Consider the following 18,510-nt stretch of genomic DNA (forward strand, 5'->3'; position numbering starts at 1 on the left):
ATTTTTAAAGTTGATTTTAATTTATCTTCGCAGTAGCATAATAAGAGAGTCTGCATTATTTTATCTACCATAAATAAGACTGAACATTAGTCCATAAAAAGAGATATTAGTCTTACTTTTAGAATTATTAATCAATATATATCTACATGGAATTTCAAATTGTAAACTTGAAATACTTTTTAATTTACTGACTAAACAAAACTATTGAAAATATTACAAATTCATATATCTACTTCAGTATAGCAGCAATAAAAATTTATTTTGCCACCATATACTGGTCTTTCTTATTTATTTGAACTTTGAGACTATTAATTATAGTATAAGAATTCTGAAAATATTCTTACCGGATCCCTGATTGAGGTTTTGGTGAAATTCTCTATCCAGGAATTCACATCAATTTTAATCCCAACAACTGAAAAAAATAATTTAAAATTATAACTGCTGTTATACCATCTTAGCAATATGGCAACATAGGTAATATATAGAACAGCAAATTATGTGGCATTGAGTCTTTTTCAGAGATATATTTCCTGGAGTCTTCAAAAACATATCATGTTGGTTGTGCTTAAACCATTACATAAAATGTAATTTCCATTACAAGACAGTTTATTCACTAATCACAACCTACCCAATTAACTAACAGTATAACATTAAAAATTTTATGGTTACATACATATATATGATATAATTCAAGTGTTATATTTTCAAAGGCTTCCTTATCACCAGGTGTATATGCAGTAGGTGCTTAAGAAATATTTGTTGAAAGAGTGGATGAGGGTATGAGTGGTTGGGTGGTTAGAAAGAACTGGAAAAATTGAGTAGTTGGGAAAGTGATTGAGCAAGTAAATAAATGAGCAACTAAGTGAAGATGTGGCATAGGGTAGTGAATAATGGAGTGAATCTATGACATATAACCACTGATGGGATGATATTACTCTTGGTAGCAGGAAAAGAACATTCATTATTTCTATCTGGTCTCTCTAATAAACCCTGTTCCCAGATTGCAAATCAATGGTGGGATGGCATTAGTCTCAGGAAAAAGAATAGAATATCCATCATTTCCAACTGATATCTATAATACATATCCTTCTTAAATTGTACATTTCTGATAGGATAACATTGCTTTCAGGAGCAAGAAAAGAAAGTCCATTGTTATATACTCTTACACTGCAAACCATACTGAGTCACATAATGAAAAAAAAATCTAGATATTATGCTACTGTATTCACCTATTTTAGCATACTTCCAATTCTCAATGAAGCTTGATTTATTTTACCAAAATAGACATTTTTCACACACACACACACACACACACACACACACACACACACACACACATATATATATATATATATATATATATATGAGAGAGAGAGAGAGAGAGAGGTACTTTTTTGATAGATTCTGTCCTAGTTCTTTTTAACAGCTATCTAGTAGTTTGGTATGTAGATAACTTGTAATTTCCTTCTCTCCAGTGACCCAGTGACAGAAGATCAAATTTTCTTTTTAAAATATTTTTATTTATGTATTTGCGATCAGAGAAAGAAAGAAGAAAGACAGATGGAGAGAATGGGCATGCCAGGGCCTCAGCCACGGCAAACAAACTCTAGATCATGCATCACTTTGTGCATCTGGGTTTTACATGGGTACTGGGGAATGTAACCTGGGTTGTTAGGCTTTGCAGACAAATGCCTTAACTTCTGAGAAATCTCTAGCCCCCTAAACTTTTCAATGTTTAACTTTTCAAATATGTGTACTTTTGGCCACATATGATTTTTATGTATTTGAAAGCAGGAGACATTTACAGAGTAGGATTGCTAGATCATTCCAAGATTTAAAATTTTGATGCATTACATATACTACATTCATTGCATAAATTTATCCACATTCACTGCTTTAAAAATTCCTCAACTTTATATAACAAAAATTTGATTTAATATTCAATTTTTTTCAGTAATGCTATTTTTGCAATTGTTATTTATTTATTTTAATTTGTATATCTTGTGGGAGGGGAAGATAGCTCAGTGGGTAAAATGCTTGCTTCACAGGCCTGAGAACAAGATTTTGACCTGTGTTACCCATATAAAATGCCAGGCATGGTAATATGTCCCCATAATGCCAGTGCTTGGTGGGGGGTGGAGATGGGAGTCTCCCTTGAGGTTGTTGGCCAGGCAGTGCAGCCTAACTGGTGAGTTTTAGGCCAAATTATAGAGTCTGTTTCAAATGTTCGACAACAATCCTGAGGCTAACACCTGAGGCTGTACTCTGGCCTCCACATGAATATGTGTACACATGAATACACTTTCCCTCTCACATGCACCCATGTGCACATGAATATTTACACAGACCCATATGTACAGCATGCACGCATGCACATGCATGTGTGCGCGTGCACGCGCGCGAGCGCGCGCGCACACACACACACACACACACACACACACACACAATTTGTATGCATTTGACTTTATTTTTGAGATGCTTCCTAGAAAACAACATCATGTTTAACTTTGGTCATGTTAATGGATATAATGTGTATGCTTACCTGCAGGTTTAAGAAGTTTTCCTTGGATATATATTTCAACAGCTTTGCTTACCATAATACCTGATTCATAGGCACCAGGCCCACTTTCTAAAAAAGAAAAAAAGGAGACCGATCTAGATAAATCATAATACTGAATCTCTTTCAATAGCTATAGACAAAGTGTTTTGAAGTCTCTTCTCGTTTCTTCCTGTATCTACCATGGTCATTTGAAGAGTTATGAGTACTTTTTATTAATTACAGACATGAATTACTAGGCTTAGTTTTATCTACTTCCACATTCTAATGGATGCATTCCAAATCTCAGTTTTGAAACATTTGCTAAAATATTAGGGAGGGCAATGAAGTGAAATGAAGAGACAGATTCTGGATTCATAAACAACCTTTGTCTTCTAGGAGACATATGTCCTTGGATAAAATTTTGACATTTTCTAAATTATAGTTACATTCATTTGTAAAATGGGAGTAAATAGAAACAAAAAGAAAAAAATGGGAGTAAAGCACAATATGCTTAGAGATGTTAAAGGATTAAATTAGACTGTTCTAGGAAAAGGACCTGATACAATGTTGTAAAATAGGCTATTAATTTTCAAAAATATTGAATTATGTAATTAATACAATAAAAGTTCAGCAAACTACCTTATTTAATCCATTACTTTGTTTGAAAGCAGAAGTTGTGACATGAGAGACTAAGTATATATGTTTCTGTTTATTAGAAATGTCTGTGAGATATGATAGATTCTTGGATGGCTTTGGCTATGCATGCATTTTCTCTCAACTAAATGTAGATTACTTTTTGGTTTTCCTAATTCATTGTATGCACTATATGCTCAATAATGACTATTCTCAGCAGATAATAAGATATGTTGATTTGGGGGAGAGGCAGTAGTATTAAGAATTTGTTTAAAATAATTTAAAAAAAAGAAATGAAAAGCTGAATTCCAAAGAATACTCACTGTTAAAGTAGGGAGCAGTAAAAACATAGTTATCATTATCCAGGCTTCTTTTGTAGAAGCTTTCCTCATATGTCTCTGGGTTTTCTTGCCAATTTTCTCCAGCCCTAAGGAGGAAATGACTTATCATTTTCATTCCTTATACTATGTGATAAACTGCTTTTCCTTTTGTGGAAACAAAACTTCACAGACATATCTACCACTCAGGTATGTCTAAAGAAGTCAGGTATGGATAATGTAAATGATACTAATTACTGAGCAATACATCATTATAACAAAATACTAGAATCAGGAAAGGCTGAGTCCTAGTCTGGAAAATATGGATAAATCAGTTAATAGGTTAATTAATAAAAATAATTCTTGGTACATCCTCAGCCCATGCAGGACTTGTTCTTAAGATAAACAAAGAAATAGAAAGCAATGGTGTGCTAAGTTAATGCTGCTGTATATTTCAACCACTATGCTTGCATCTACAAGGAGAAACATTGCTTTTAACCTCTCAAATATATATATATATATATATATATATATATATATATATATATATATATATGACTAACACATGTCATTGAAACATTTTATGATATTGTTTTTCAGAGAAATGAAACATTTTGATAATGTAAACACTTTAGAAAGTATCGCAATTTAATCTACTAAGAACAATCAGCTTTCTGAAGAATGGCTCCTTTGCATAGTAATGTCTCAATCCGTGGCAAAGTCTATTTTAATGTACTTATTTTTACAGATGTTATTTGAACTTACTCTTTGGGATAAACTCTGGTAATCCCACCATCAGTCACCACAAAACGTGCTTTCACTCCCTTGCTAAAATAGAAGAAAAAAAGAGGACATTTTTAAAGAAAGAATATTGCTAGATGCTAAGCTGTTGCTAAAACAAAATAAATTAAACGAAGCCCAGTTAAATATATTAGTAGATACAAAATTGTGCTTTAATCATCTGTGAAATTAAGTTGTCAAAGGGAATGTCCTTAAGTAAGGCATCTCATAGGAAAGAAGGAGACAGTTATGCTCTCAAGATAGAATGGAGTTGGTGAGAAAAGATGAAGCAGTGAGGCATAAGTGTACAGAGAAAAGTACAGATAAGGGAAGGTTCCTGAAGATGCTCATGCTTGTCTCTAAGAGAGGCATAAGACAAGGGGAGATAAGTTGTCAGGAGTCACTGCAAGTAAAATATCTTTAAAAATGGTCAGCTTGTGAATAACTTTGAACTCCATTTTCTTTGAGACAGGGTCTCTGTGGACTCAAAGTTAGCCTTGGACACATGATTCCCCCTGCCTAGGCTCCCAAGAGCTGAGTTTATAGGCATGACTTACCATGCTGTAAAAGAACTTTTAATCATTGTCTTGAAATTAGAGCTGTGATTTTGGAGGAAAAAAAAAAAGTCTATGCCTGATATTGATAAAAGACTTGCAGCTGGACAGAAGAATGAGAAGCTCTAAATGCATAAAAATCAGCTTCTGTAATGTCTTAAACATAGTGTAAGAGGACCTTGATTATGGAGAAGAGAGGAAAACATGGGTAAAATATGTTCACCTTGTTATGATCGATTGGGAGTAGTTTGGAAAAAATTAAATTGACATTTATACTCTGATTTCTTAGTCTCTTGACTACACAGATACATGCTACATACTATTAGAAATCCAACTAAACATCCCCTAGAAATTCTGTTTCACAAAAACACCGTAACACACAAACATCTCTGTATAATGTTTGTTTTGCATGTTAAAGTATAATGCTGAGAAATAATCAATATTAGCAACGAATTATACTCAGTGTTATAAAGACAAATTATCAACAATTATAAAATGATCTTCTTGAGGAATTACTATTTTTATTTATTTATTCATTGATTTGTTTATTTATTTGAAAGTAGATACAGAGAAAGAACAAAAGAGAGGGAGGGAGGGAAGAAGGAAATGAGAAGAGGGAGAGAGGAGAGAGAATATGGGCATGCAAGTGTCTCTAACCACTGCAAATGAACTCCAGATGCATGTATCACTTTGTGCATTGAGATTTCCATGGGTACTGGAGAACTGAACCAAGGCAGTTGGGCTTTACAGTCTAGTGCTTTAAATGTTGGCCCATCTCTCCAGTGCCAAGAAGTGATTATTAAAAATAAGTACCTTGGGGCTGGAAAGATGGCTTTAGCTTCTGCCAAAGGACCTCAGTTGGACTATCCAGGACCACCACAGCCAGATCCACAAGGGTGTGCACTTCTGGAGCTGGTTTGTGGTGGCTGGAGGCCCTGGCACCTCCATTCTCTCTCTCTTTCTCTCCCTCCCTCACTCTCTCTCAAATAAATAAATAAATAAATAAATAAATAAATAAATAAATAAAGTATATTTAAAAATAAGTAACTAAAACTAATAGGCTCACTATCCAAAATTTTCTCAGAAAACAGGAAAAGTAAAATGCAAAATCTATTTATCTTAATAAAAACAAATACTTACATGTTTTTCTGTTTACTCCAGTAGTTTTGGACAAGTTCATTTGTAAAGCCTGCATCCAGCAAGACTCTATTAATCAAATCTGTATTACCTAATATGGAGAAAGAGTATCTTCAATTATGCTCATATAGCTTTTTATATTTGGATAACAATGAGACAAGGTTATTGCTAGTTTCAAAGGCAATTAGAAGTAGTTGTGCATAAATTTAAAAAGATTTGTTCCATATTCATTTTATATTTTATATGTTATTGATCTTGCTTTAAATTTTTGGAAGATATGAAGAAATTACCATGTCAAAAACCATTCCAGTGAAAGAAACTTGAAATTATTACCAAAAAGACATCTGAAATATATTTCATATTGGTGGTTCAGTGGTAAAAATATATCTTAAAAATAATATTTTAAAAAACATTAAATTATCCTCCTTTTTCATAATGTTTGTGGATATATAGGTAAATTAATATATTGGTTCCAAACAAGCTATAATAATTTTTATATACAGTATATATTATATAGATATAACTATATATTAACTCATGCATATATCACAAGATTGTTGATTATAAAATTAATAATTAAAAGAAAAGAAAATGTTACTGTCTCACTTTTTCTAAGATTCAAAAAGGTATTTTAATTCTCTCTCAATGTCTAAGTAGAATATAATATAATTATTCAGTAAATCTGATTTAAAAACAATCTTTTTTTGAGCAGGGGCAAGAAACAGATCAGCACTGTTTCAAGACAAACGTTATAAGTGAAGATAGTTCAGGAACATAGGCATTAGACTGTCATTTATGGAATAACTGGAACATATGTTAGTCCAAGTTATCAAACTCTGACATAACCTACAGGTATCCTCCAAAGCTTCACATTCATGATTACATCTCGTTTTATTCAGATAAGGGAAATATGGTCTTAGTTAAAATCCAATTACTTTAAGAAATGGAGGTGAGGCAAGATAGTCTGGAAATATTTTTGCCAGTTTTAATTTAATATATCTTTTAGCTTGGATTAAAAGAATGATGTAATCCAAATTTGGGACTACATTTCAATTTATCCCATCAGTATATTGTCACTATATTGCATTGTAAACCACATAAACCTAAAATAGTATCTGAAAAATAGTCGATGTACTTGTTTCTAATCCTCATAGGCAAAGCAAGGTAAATAGAACTATTATTCTAATTTGTAACATAAATAGTGGTTATAAGTAATTTTATAATGTTGAACATCATGTCCTTGTGCTTCAGTTGTTTTCAAATGTATACCTCTGTAGCTACACAACATATAGACAGATTATTTGCATAAAACTTTACCATTTCACATACATACCATACCTCATAAACAGTCAAAAGGGTAAGTTTAAAGACAACTATTATATATCATAAATATATAGGTCAGTTAGTAAATTAAACTCTGTGAGGATGGTAATTTCACAAATGGATTAAACATATGTGCCTTTATAAACTACACTTTACTGAACACCTTGATGATTAGATCATATATTTCAATCTACATTTAAAAGAAGTTAGATTTATACATTATTCAGTAACATATGAAACATTAAGAAAATCTATAATTAGGATGGTCAAGGCAATATAAACACTTTTACAAATATGAATTGTTCTCTGTGACTCTCAGTTCTTCCCATGATTATGGAATCTTCTCAGATATGCTCTTCTGAATTAGAGGGAGGTAGAAAACAAGGGAAGTGGAATGAAGAAACAGACTGCAGAACAGACAACAAGGTAGGTTATGTAGAGATTTCATTTAAACAAATTTAAGCTTCTCTAGGATCTGGGGGCTATGGGAGAATGATTATTGCAAATTTCATAATACGAATATTTCTATATATGTTGAGAAACAAACTTATTTTTGTAAGGTGTATGAGAATAATATATTTTGGTACCAAATTTAAATAAAATTCAACAATCTTATTATTTCAGTCTTATCTTGGGAATGCCTACTAGTTACTAATAGGAAATAATGTTGGAAACATTAGAAAGCTTTGTTCCAAGTCAGAGTGAGCTCACATATCATAGAAAGAATGTGATTTATTCTGCTAGGGCTTAACCTACAGACTTCAGCTGCTCCTGACAGATACTCATAGTAGCTCATTGAAGCCATTTGCTAATTTATTATCAGCTGGAGACATTGTTTATATACCTATGTGATAAATTTAAATTGGACAGATAGCTTCTCAGTTTTGATAACTGATAAAGTTATAAATTAATAAAATGATAAAGTTGCTAATAAAAACAGAAATAGTTTTTCATAGAAAGAAAGAGAAGAGAAAGGGTGGGGAAAATGTATATTGTCTTTATTTCAAATTGCATTTTCTAGGTTAAGTTTTTAAAATATTTATCTATCTGTCTATTTATTTATTTATTTATTTATTTATTTATTATTAACACCCCACTCTCATCAATTGACAGGTAATCCCGGGAAAGAATAAACAGAGAGGCATCTGGACTTAATGAGGTCATAGAAGGAATGGACTTAACAGATATATAGAGGACATTTCATCCAAAGGCTGCAGAATATACATTCCTTTCAGCAGCACATGGAACATTCTCTAAAATAGACCATATATTAGGACACAAAGCAAATCTTAACAAATTCAGGAAAATTGAAATAATTCCTTGCATTCTATCTAACCACAATGGAATTAAACTACAAATCAATAGCAAGAAAGGCTATAGAGCATACACAAAATCATGGAAACTAAACAATACACTACTAAATGATGAATGGGTCAATGAAGAAATCAAAAAGGAAATCAAAAAATTTATAGAGTCAAATGATAATGAGAAGACAACATACCAAAATCTCTGGGACACAATGAAGGCAGTTCTAAGAGGTAAATTTATAGCCTTAAGTGCCTATATTAAGAAATTAGAAAGGTCACAAGTAAACGACCTAATGCTTCACTTTAAAGCCTTGGAAAAAGAAGAACAAGGCAAACCAAAAATCAGTAGATGGGAAGAAATAATAAAGATTAGGGCAGAAATTAATGAAATAGAAACAAAAAGAACAATCCAAAGAATTAATGAAACAAAGAGTTGGTTCTTTGAAAGGATAAACAAGATTGATAAACCCTTAGCAAATCTGATCAAAAGAAAGAGAGAAGAGACACAAATTAATAAAATCAGAGATGAACAAGGTAACATCACAACAGATTCCAGAGAAATTCAAAAAATCATAGGGACATACTATAAAAGCATATACTCCACAAAGTATGAAAATCTGAAAGAAATGGATGATTTCCTTGATCTATATGACCTACCTAAATTAAATCAAAATGAGATTAATCACTTAAATAGACCAATAACAAAAATGGAGATCCGAACAGTTATCAATAATCTCCCAACAAAAAAGAGCTCAGGCCCAGATGGATCCACTGCTGAATTTTACCAGACTTTTAAGGAAGAACTAACACCATTGCTTCTTAAGCTTTTCCAGGAAATAGATAAAGAACGAATCCTACCAAACTACTTCTATGAGGCCAGCATCACCCTGATACCAAAACCAGGCAAAGATAGAACAAAAAAAAGAAAATTACAGACCAATCTCCCTCATGAACATAGATGCAAAAATTCTCAACAAAATATTGGCAAACAGAATACAAGAGTATATCAAAAAGATCATTCACCCTGACCAAGTAGGCTTTATCCCAGAGATGCAGGGATGGTTCAACATACGCAAATCTATAAATGTAATACATTACATAAATGGGTTGAAGGACAAAAATCACATGATCATCTCATTAGATGCAGAGAAAGCATTTGACAAAATCCAACATCCCTTCATGATAAAAGTCCTACAGAGACTGGGAATAGAAGGAACATATCTTAATATAATAAAGGCTATTTATGACAAGCCTACAGCCAACATATTAGTAAATGGGGAAAAACTGGAAGCTTTTCCACTAAAATCAGGAACAAGACAAGGGTGTCCACTGTCCCTACTTTTATTTAATATAGTTTTGGAAGTCTTAGCCATAGCAATAAGGCAAGAGACAGACATAAAAGGGATACAAATTGGAAAGGAAGAAATCAAGTTATCATTATTTGCAGATGACATGATTCTATACATAAAGGACCCTAAAGACTCTACTAGCAAGCTGTTAGAGCTGATCAAAACCTACAGCAATGTAGCAGGATACAAAATAAATACACAGAAATCAGTAGCCTTCATATATGCTAACAACAAACACACAGAGGATGAAATCAGAGAATCACTCCCATTCACAATTGCATCAAAAAAAAATAAAGTACCTTGGAATAAACCTAACCAAGAAAGTAAAGAATCTATACAATGAGAACTTTAAAACACTCAAGCGAGAAATTGCAGAAGACACTAGAAAGTGGAGAAACATCCCTTGTTCCTGGATTGGAAGAATCAATATTGTGAAAATGGAAATCTTACCTAAAGCAATCTACACATTTAATGCAATCACTATCAAAATTCCAAAGGCTTTCTTCATGGAAATAGAAAAAACAATCCAAAAATTCATTTGGAATCACAAAAAACTCGAATATCTAAAATAATACTGAGCAACAAAAAAGAGGCTGGTGGTATCACCATACCTGATTTTAACCTATACTACAGAGTCATAGTAACAAAAACAGCATGGTACTGGCACAAAAACAGACATGTAGATCAGTGGAACAGAATAGAGGATCCAGATGTAAGCCCAAGTAGCTATAGCCACCTGATATTCGATAAAAATGCCAAAAATACTCATTGGAGAAGAGACAGCCTCTTCAGCAAATGGTGTTTTGAAAACTGGATATATATCTGCAGAAAGATGAAAATAGATTCTTCTCTCTTGCCATGCACAAGAATTAAGTCGAAATGGATTAAAGACCTTAACATCAGACCGGAAACTCTGACACTGCTAGAGGAAAAAGTAGGGGAAACCCTTCAACATATTGGTCTTGGCAAAGACTTTCTGAGTACAACCCCAATTGCTCAGGCAATAAAACCACAGATTAACCACTGAGACCTAATGAAATTACAAAGATTTTGACCGCAAAGGACACAGTGAAAAAAGCAAAGAGGCAACCTACAGAATGGGAAAAAATCTTCGCCAGCTATATATCTGATAGAGGATTAATATCTAGGATATACAAAGAACTCAAAAAGTTAAATAATAAGGAATCAAACAAGCCAATGAAAAAATGGGCTATGGAGCTAAATAGAGAGTTCTCAAGGGAAGAAATATGAATGGCTTATAAGCATCTAAAAAAATGTTCTATGTCACTAGTCATCAGGGAAATGCAGATTAAAACTACATTGAGATTCCATCTCACTACTGTCAGATTGGCCACCATCATGAAAACAAATGATCATAAATGTTGGTGGGGATGTGGAAAAAAAGGAACCCTTCTGCACTGCTGGTGGGAATGCAATCTGGTCCAGCCATTGTGGAATACAGTGTGGAGGTTCCTAAAACAGCTAGAGATTGATCTACCATATGACCCAGCTATAGCACTCCAAGGCATATATCCAAAGGACTCATCTCATTTCCTTAGAAGTACATGCTCAACCATGTTTTGCTGCTCAATTTATAATAGCTGGGAAATGGAACCAGCCTAGATGTCCCTCAACAGATGAGTGGATAATGAAGATGTGGCACATTTATACAATGGAGTTCTACTAAGCGGTAAAGAAAAATGAAGTTATGAAATTTGCAGAAAAATGGATGGACCTGGAAAGTATTATACTAAGTGAGGTAACCCAGGCCCAGAAAGCCAAGCGCCACATGTTCTCTCTCATATGTGGATCCTAGCTACAGATGACTGGGCTTCTGTGTGAGAATGAAAATACTTAGTAGCAGAGGCCAGTAAGGTAAAAAGGAGACATAAAGGGTAGAGAAAGGAAGGGAGGAGGATACTTAATAGGTTGATATTGTATATATGTAATTACAATGATTGTAATGGGGAGGTAGTATGATGGAGAATGGAATTTCAAATGGGAAAGTGTGGGGGTGGGGAGGGAGGGAATTACCATGGGATATATTTTATAATCATGGAAAATGTTAATAAAAATTTAAAAAGAAAAAAATTTAAAAAATTAAAAAAATTAAAAAAAATTTAAAAAATATTTATCTATCTGTCTATTTATTTATTTATACATTTACGTATTTATTTATTTATTAGTGAGAAAGAGAGAGGGAGAGAGAGGGCGAATGGGCACACCAGGGCCTCTAGCCACTGCAAATGAACTCCAGACACATGTGTCACCATGTACATCTGGCTTACGTGGGACCTGGAGAATAAAACCGTGTCCTTACACTTCTTAGGCATGTTCCTTAACCGCTAAGCAGTCTCTTCAGTCCTAGGGTAAGTTTTGATACATGTATGGTTTTCCTCCCTTGTTTCTCACTTGGATGGCCCTGAGATATGCACAAATAATACAGAGTAATGCATACTTACATGATGGATTGTTGGGAGTTTTTCTATCAATAAACTCATTGAAATTTAAAAGAAATTCAGTGTTATTTTCCGATAGTTTAAGGTCACTGCAATATTCTCTGGAAAAAGCAATATAGGATATTAGATATTAAAATCAGAATAATTATAAGTAGTTTTGTATTTGTTACATAAATTGGTGAAATATTTTGCTTCTGGTTACCTCCATTTCCTGATGTCTCTAATAGAACAGTACTTTATCAACAGGTAATACATATCCAATGCTTGGTGTTTAGAAAACAAATATTCAATAAATGTTTTGATTTACATTTAAACTAATGTCATTGCCAATTTTCAGTTTTACAGTTTTCATACAGAAATTTAAATACACCTAAAATACCATGTCCATTAAAATAAAATAAGTTTATTAAATATCAACATACTTATGTTTATTATTACTAACTTTTAAAAGTAGTGGAAATATAGCATTATTTTACACCTTTTGAATATCTTTAACTACTGATTCATTGGAAGACTTAATTCACACAAGTATCCTTTGGAGTACATTAAGGTAATATATCCTCACAGAGATAAGGTATTCAAAAAGACAGGTGTGTGTGTGTGTGTGTGTGTGTGTGTGTGTGCATTCAGATGCATGTGTGCTTTTAAGACAGACTCCATTGTGTAGCCCTGGCTTGCCTAGAATTTGTGATGTGGACCAGGCTAGCCTTCAATTTGCATGGATCCCTCTGCCTCTTCCTCCCCAAGCCCTGGGATTACAGTCTTGAACATCTGTACTACCTCACAAGAGTGGATCATTTTAAATCCTTTCCAATACTGCAGTTTTTTAAAAATTAAATTAAATTAATTTATTTATTTGAAAGTGACAGACAGAGAGAGAAAGAGCCAGATAGAGAGAGAGAATGGATGTGCCAGGGACTCCAGCCACTATAAATGAACTCCAGACATGTGTACCCCCTTGTGCATCTGGCTAATATATGTCCTGGGGAATCGAGCCTCAAACAAGGGTCCTTAGTCTTCACAGGCAAGCGCTTAACCACCAAGCCATCTCTCCAGCCCTGCAGTTTTGATTATACACCAGAAGTTATTTTTTGTAATTTTCTTTATGGTTACTTATAACATGAAAACTGAGTGATCAAGAAACTTCTATTCTCTTGTACTAAAATTCAGTGTTCTATCTTGCACTTTGAATCATTTAAGCAACCTTGATCATGTAGTACCAAAAATAAATTAATTGGAGGATATGAGTGGTGTATAACTCCTAAATGATACCATTTACCATGCAGTACTAAGACTAGACTCTGTTGGTATCACTGCTGACTATCAGGATAAGACAGATTTGTACTGAGGAACTTCCATGGTTGCAGTAGTAGGTGCAACTTCCCCAAAGTCTTTGTTTTGTTTTGTTTTTCCTTTTCTTATAAGCTTATGCTTGGTATTGGCAACAAATAGTTTCTTTAAACTCAATGGGTAATGATTCATCTTTGAACAATTTCTGCTGCATACTTAACTCAGGTAAGCACAAATATCTGTCACTTATTCAGATGAAATGGAATTTTATTCAAAATAAGCAAAAGTGCCTAGTTCAGGTCCCAACTCAATGCAAATGTGCTATTCTTTGAAATATCCTACATATACTGAGATGTAGTAGTTCTCCCAGTTTTGTTTAAGGCAGAATATTCTCTTTTTCTTGGAGAGTTTAATAAGATTGATCATTTCTTATTGTCTATCCTGGCTGTTTTATTATAATTTTAATTTTTTATGTATTTGAAAGACAGAAAGAAAGACAGAGAAAGAGATACAGACAATCTATTGGTGATCCAGGACCTCTGGCAACTGCAAATGAAACTCCAGAAACATGTGCCACTTTATGCATTTGGCTTTAAGTGGGTACTGGGGAATCATACCTGGGTGGGCAGGCTTTGCAAGCAAATGACTATAAGTACTGAGCCATCTCCCCAGCTGAATCCTGGCTGCTTTAAGGAAAACTAGAATTATCTCTCATTGTGTGCCTTGTAGTGGCTGTACTGATGCTATTTTGCTGCTTTTGCTTTTGTGATACAGGTACAAACATCAAAGAAACAAAAAAGCACAAAGCATTTATTATCATAGGAAAAAATTAGTCTGGACCCTGTATATAATCTGAAGGTTTTACTGAAACTTAAGAACCAGTCCCCACTCAGAAATCCAGAATAAATAAAAGCAATAAAAAACAAAAGAAACTCAGGTTTATAACAAATAGGTTGATGCAACCAATAGAAAAATTAAATATTCAAGAAAAAATAAAATTAATGGTAAACTTCCTCAGATGAGAAGTCAGAACTCAAAACCACAAATAATAGATCAAAGTAGAAAGCCAGGATTTCACAAACAAAATGAAAAGTTTTGGCTTAATGAAATATTTTAGCTTAGAAGTATGGTTTAGAAAGTTTAAATGATTTAAACTCATTGAGTTATTAGGAAAGCCAAATCAAACTTCCTCCCACGATGTTATACTATTGGACATAACACTGACCTGGAAGTTTAAAGACTTTTATATTGAGTTATGATCTCTCAGAGTTAGAAGATGACAACAAGCACTTAGAAAGACTAAATAAAACTTTGCAAATTATTTAAACCATTTCAGACCACAACTTTATTATTTAAAGACACTTTTGAGATGATTTTTAATCTGAACATATATTTATGTTCATTTAATATGAACATCCTATAATTAAAAACTATTTAAGGGTCTGGGGAGATGGCTCAGTGGTTAAAAGATCTTACTTGCAATGCCTGCTGACCTGGGTTCAATGCCCAGCCACATACATAAAGCAATGCATTCAATTGCAGTGGCAAGACATTCTGGCACCATCTGTCACTGGATGGACACACACACACACACACACACACACACACACACACACACACACGGCATAGTATATTAATAAATATTGTTTAAAAGGTATGGAAGATTTTGAAATGGAGCGAAGTTACTAGAACAATATAAAAAAACTTCCCCAAAGCTAGGCGTGGTGGCGCACGCCTTTAATCCCAGCACTCGAGAGGCAGAGGTAGGAGGATCACCATGAGTTTGAGGCCACCCTGAGACTACATAGTGAATTCCAGGTCAGCCTGGGCTAGAGTGAGTCCCTACCTTGAAAAAGAAAACGAAAACCAAACAAACAAACAAAAGACTTCCCCAGGGGCATCTGAATAACACAAAGTTTAGCCAGGGGAGGGCTATCTTTTCACTTTGTCATCCTTGTATGCCATCAACTATAATCCATAAAGCAATGTTGATCAATATCAACAAAGAAGTTTTAGCATTTGGACCAATCAACTTAGACATCATATTTATTTATTTATTTTCCCTCCTGTCTGCAAGGGACTCAATTCTAAAATAGCCTAGAGATATCATTTACCTTCTGATGCTTAGTAATGGGAAAAGCTATGAGACAGTTTACATTCTTCATAGAAGTGCTGCTTAATTAGGATGGAAACAAAGAAGAGATAATTTAAACAATGGACTCCAGAGAAACACTGAATGTGGTCCCCTTCTCTGGAATTAGTTCTCTGATAATAAGAACATCCAGGGAACAACAGAAAATCACCCAGCACATTGAGTCTGATTGAAACATCTATGGCAAGAATGCATCTCATGTGTGGCCACAGAAAGCATACAGACTTGCCACTTGATATAAAGGTCACTTCCCTCAGCAACTCAAAATAGTCACCACTTCTGTCATAAAGGAACATCCCATGGCATTGGGTGGCCGTAACTATGAATAGGACAGTCTTCTGGGACACATGGGAAAGGTCCTTCTGACATTCATTCTGGTTGGCACAGTTTCTCTAAAATAAAGCAAACTTGCATCCATTGAGCAATAGTTATCTCTTAGAAAAATAATTCCTCAGGCTAAAGAGAAGTCTAAGAACCCATATTTTAATCTCCAGATCCCACATAAGCCAGATGTATGAAGTGACATAGGTGTGCAAGTTCATGCATGTGCACAAGGTGGCACACAAATCTGCAGTTCCATTGCAGTGGCTAGGGGTCCCGGTGTGCTAATGCTCTCTTTCTCTTTATCTTGCTCTCTCTCTCCCACTCTTGTTCTCTCACACTCTCTCATTAAAAAGAAAAGAAAAGAAAAGAAAAGAAAAGAAAGATAGGGCTGGAGAGATAGCTTAGTGGTTAAAGGCACTTGCCTGCAAAGCCAGAGGACCTCAGTTCAATTCCCCAGGACCCATGTAAGCCAGATGCATAAGGTGGAGTTTGTTTGCAGTGGCTGGAGGCCATTCTCTCTCTTTCTCTCTCTCTCTTTCTCTCTCCCCCTCTGTTTCTTTCTCTCTCTCAAATAAATAAATAAAAATAAAATATTTTAAAAAACACAAAGGGATTTATTTTAAAAAAAGAAAAATAATTTTTTTTTTTTTTTTTTTTTTTTTGGTTTTTCGAGGTAGGGTCTCACTGTAGCCCAGGCTGACCTGGAATTCACTATGGAGTCTCAGGGTGGTCTCGGACTCATAGCAATCCTCCTACCTCTGCCTCCCGAGTGCTGGGATTAAAGGCATGTGCCACCACACCCAGCTAAGAAAAATAAGTCTTTAAAGAAAGTTAAGCAGCAAGGTGGAGAACCATTCCAGCAATTATAAATATATAAAATACCAAAAATGGTTCATTTTTAATCTCTTCCACAAATTTGCATAGTTCATCTATCACATGTTGGCCTTTCACTACATGCAGGTTACTACACATAATTATTTCTTTCTCATTTTTATTTCTGATTATCTAAGAAGAAAGCAAAATTAATCCATAGTTTTGACTTTACATCCCTGTATATGCATGTTAATTAAAGAAATAATATATTTATATTTTCAATAATTTCTCTTTGTTATTTTGAAATTTAAAGAAAAATTTAAAAAAATATGATCAACCATTATCAAATAATTTATTTATAAATTAACAGCTCATTGCTAAAATGTAAACTGCTTATTTTATTTCAAAATGACTATATTGAAATGCCTCATTAAATAGTACCTATGTAGCTCATACTTCATTCTGAAACTATAAAAAGTAATAAGAGATATCTATTTAAGTGCTTATATTTAAGACATAAAAACTCTGAATGTTTTATCTTTCTTGTTTGAAAACTGTGAGATAGATATTTTTTAAAATTTTTTATTGAGGTAGAGTCTTACTGTAACCCAGGCTGACCTGGAACTCATTCTGTAGCCCAGATTGGCCTTAACTTCCTTATAAATCTCCTACCTCAGCCTCTTGAGCACAGATATTAAAAGTGTAAGCCATCATGCCTAGCTAGAAAGTATTCTTTTTAAAAATGTTTTATTTATTTAATTATTTTAGAGCAAGAAAGAGAAAGAGCTGATAGAAAAGGGGAATTGTTGTGTTAGGGCCTCTATACACTCAAATGAACTCAAGATACAAGCATCACTTTGTGCAACTGGCTTTACATAAGTACTGGGGAATCGAACCTGCAGCCTTTGGCTATCTAGGCAAGCACTTTAACCATTAAGCCATCTCGCCAGCCTGAAATAATTCTTTTAAGTAAAGAAATTAAGATTCAGATAATTGAGTAATATGTATTATAATGATCTAAAAAATAGACTTTATAGTTGTTTCAGAAATTGCTATTGCCTGCCATGAATAAGAATGTAGTCTTATACCACATCAGTTTCTCCCTTTTCTAAATATTCTCCTTTATCCCAGTGTTCCAAAATTTTATTGTATGCTACTTTGAATTCATACTTTTCCAGAAAATCTTCTCTATAAAAATATTTTACTTAGATGTGCTGGGTGTTCTTTAATATCTGATTATTTATCTTCTTGTTGGGACACAATACCAGTCCTAACTTAGTTTAAGGGAGGAAAGTTTTATTTCAGTTTATAGTTCTGGATTACATATCATCATGGTGGGGAAAGTGTGGCAGCAGGATTGTGAAGCAGCGATGTTCACATTCAGCCACAGTGATAGCTCACACAGACAACAATGAAGGCTAGCACTCACTCAGTCAGCACGTTTTTATACAGTCCAGGAAAAGCTGCTATCCACAGTTAAGGTGGGTCTTCTGACCTCAATTTAATCAAGAGACTACCTGTTAGGCATGCCTG

General features: G+C 33.9%; 1 protein-coding gene across 4 annotated transcripts in view; it reads right to left on the reverse strand.

Annotated features, from left to right (window-relative positions):
* Cacna2d1 (calcium voltage-gated channel auxiliary subunit alpha2delta 1) overlaps window positions 1-18,510 on the reverse strand; it is a 536,404-nt gene that overhangs the window by 23,600 nt on the left and 494,294 nt on the right. For all 4 annotated transcript variants that reach the window (XM_004662314.3, XM_004662312.3, XM_004662313.3 and 1 more), the window contains 6 exons: window positions 12,402-12,499; window positions 5,964-6,051; window positions 4,255-4,317; window positions 3,496-3,599; window positions 2,543-2,629; window positions 345-412 (listed from right to left, as the gene is read on the reverse strand). In XM_004662314.3, the coding sequence (XP_004662371.1) occupies window positions 345-412; window positions 2,543-2,629; window positions 3,496-3,599; window positions 4,255-4,317; window positions 5,964-6,051; window positions 12,402-12,499 (508 nt within the window). The remainder of the gene's footprint in view (window positions 1-344; window positions 413-2,542; window positions 2,630-3,495; window positions 3,600-4,254; window positions 4,318-5,963; window positions 6,052-12,401; window positions 12,500-18,510) is intronic.

Source organism: Jaculus jaculus, chromosome 10 (genome assembly GCF_020740685.1).
Source record: "Jaculus jaculus isolate mJacJac1 chromosome 10, mJacJac1.mat.Y.cur, whole genome shotgun sequence".
Lineage (NCBI taxonomy): Eukaryota > Metazoa > Chordata > Mammalia > Rodentia > Dipodidae > Jaculus > Jaculus jaculus.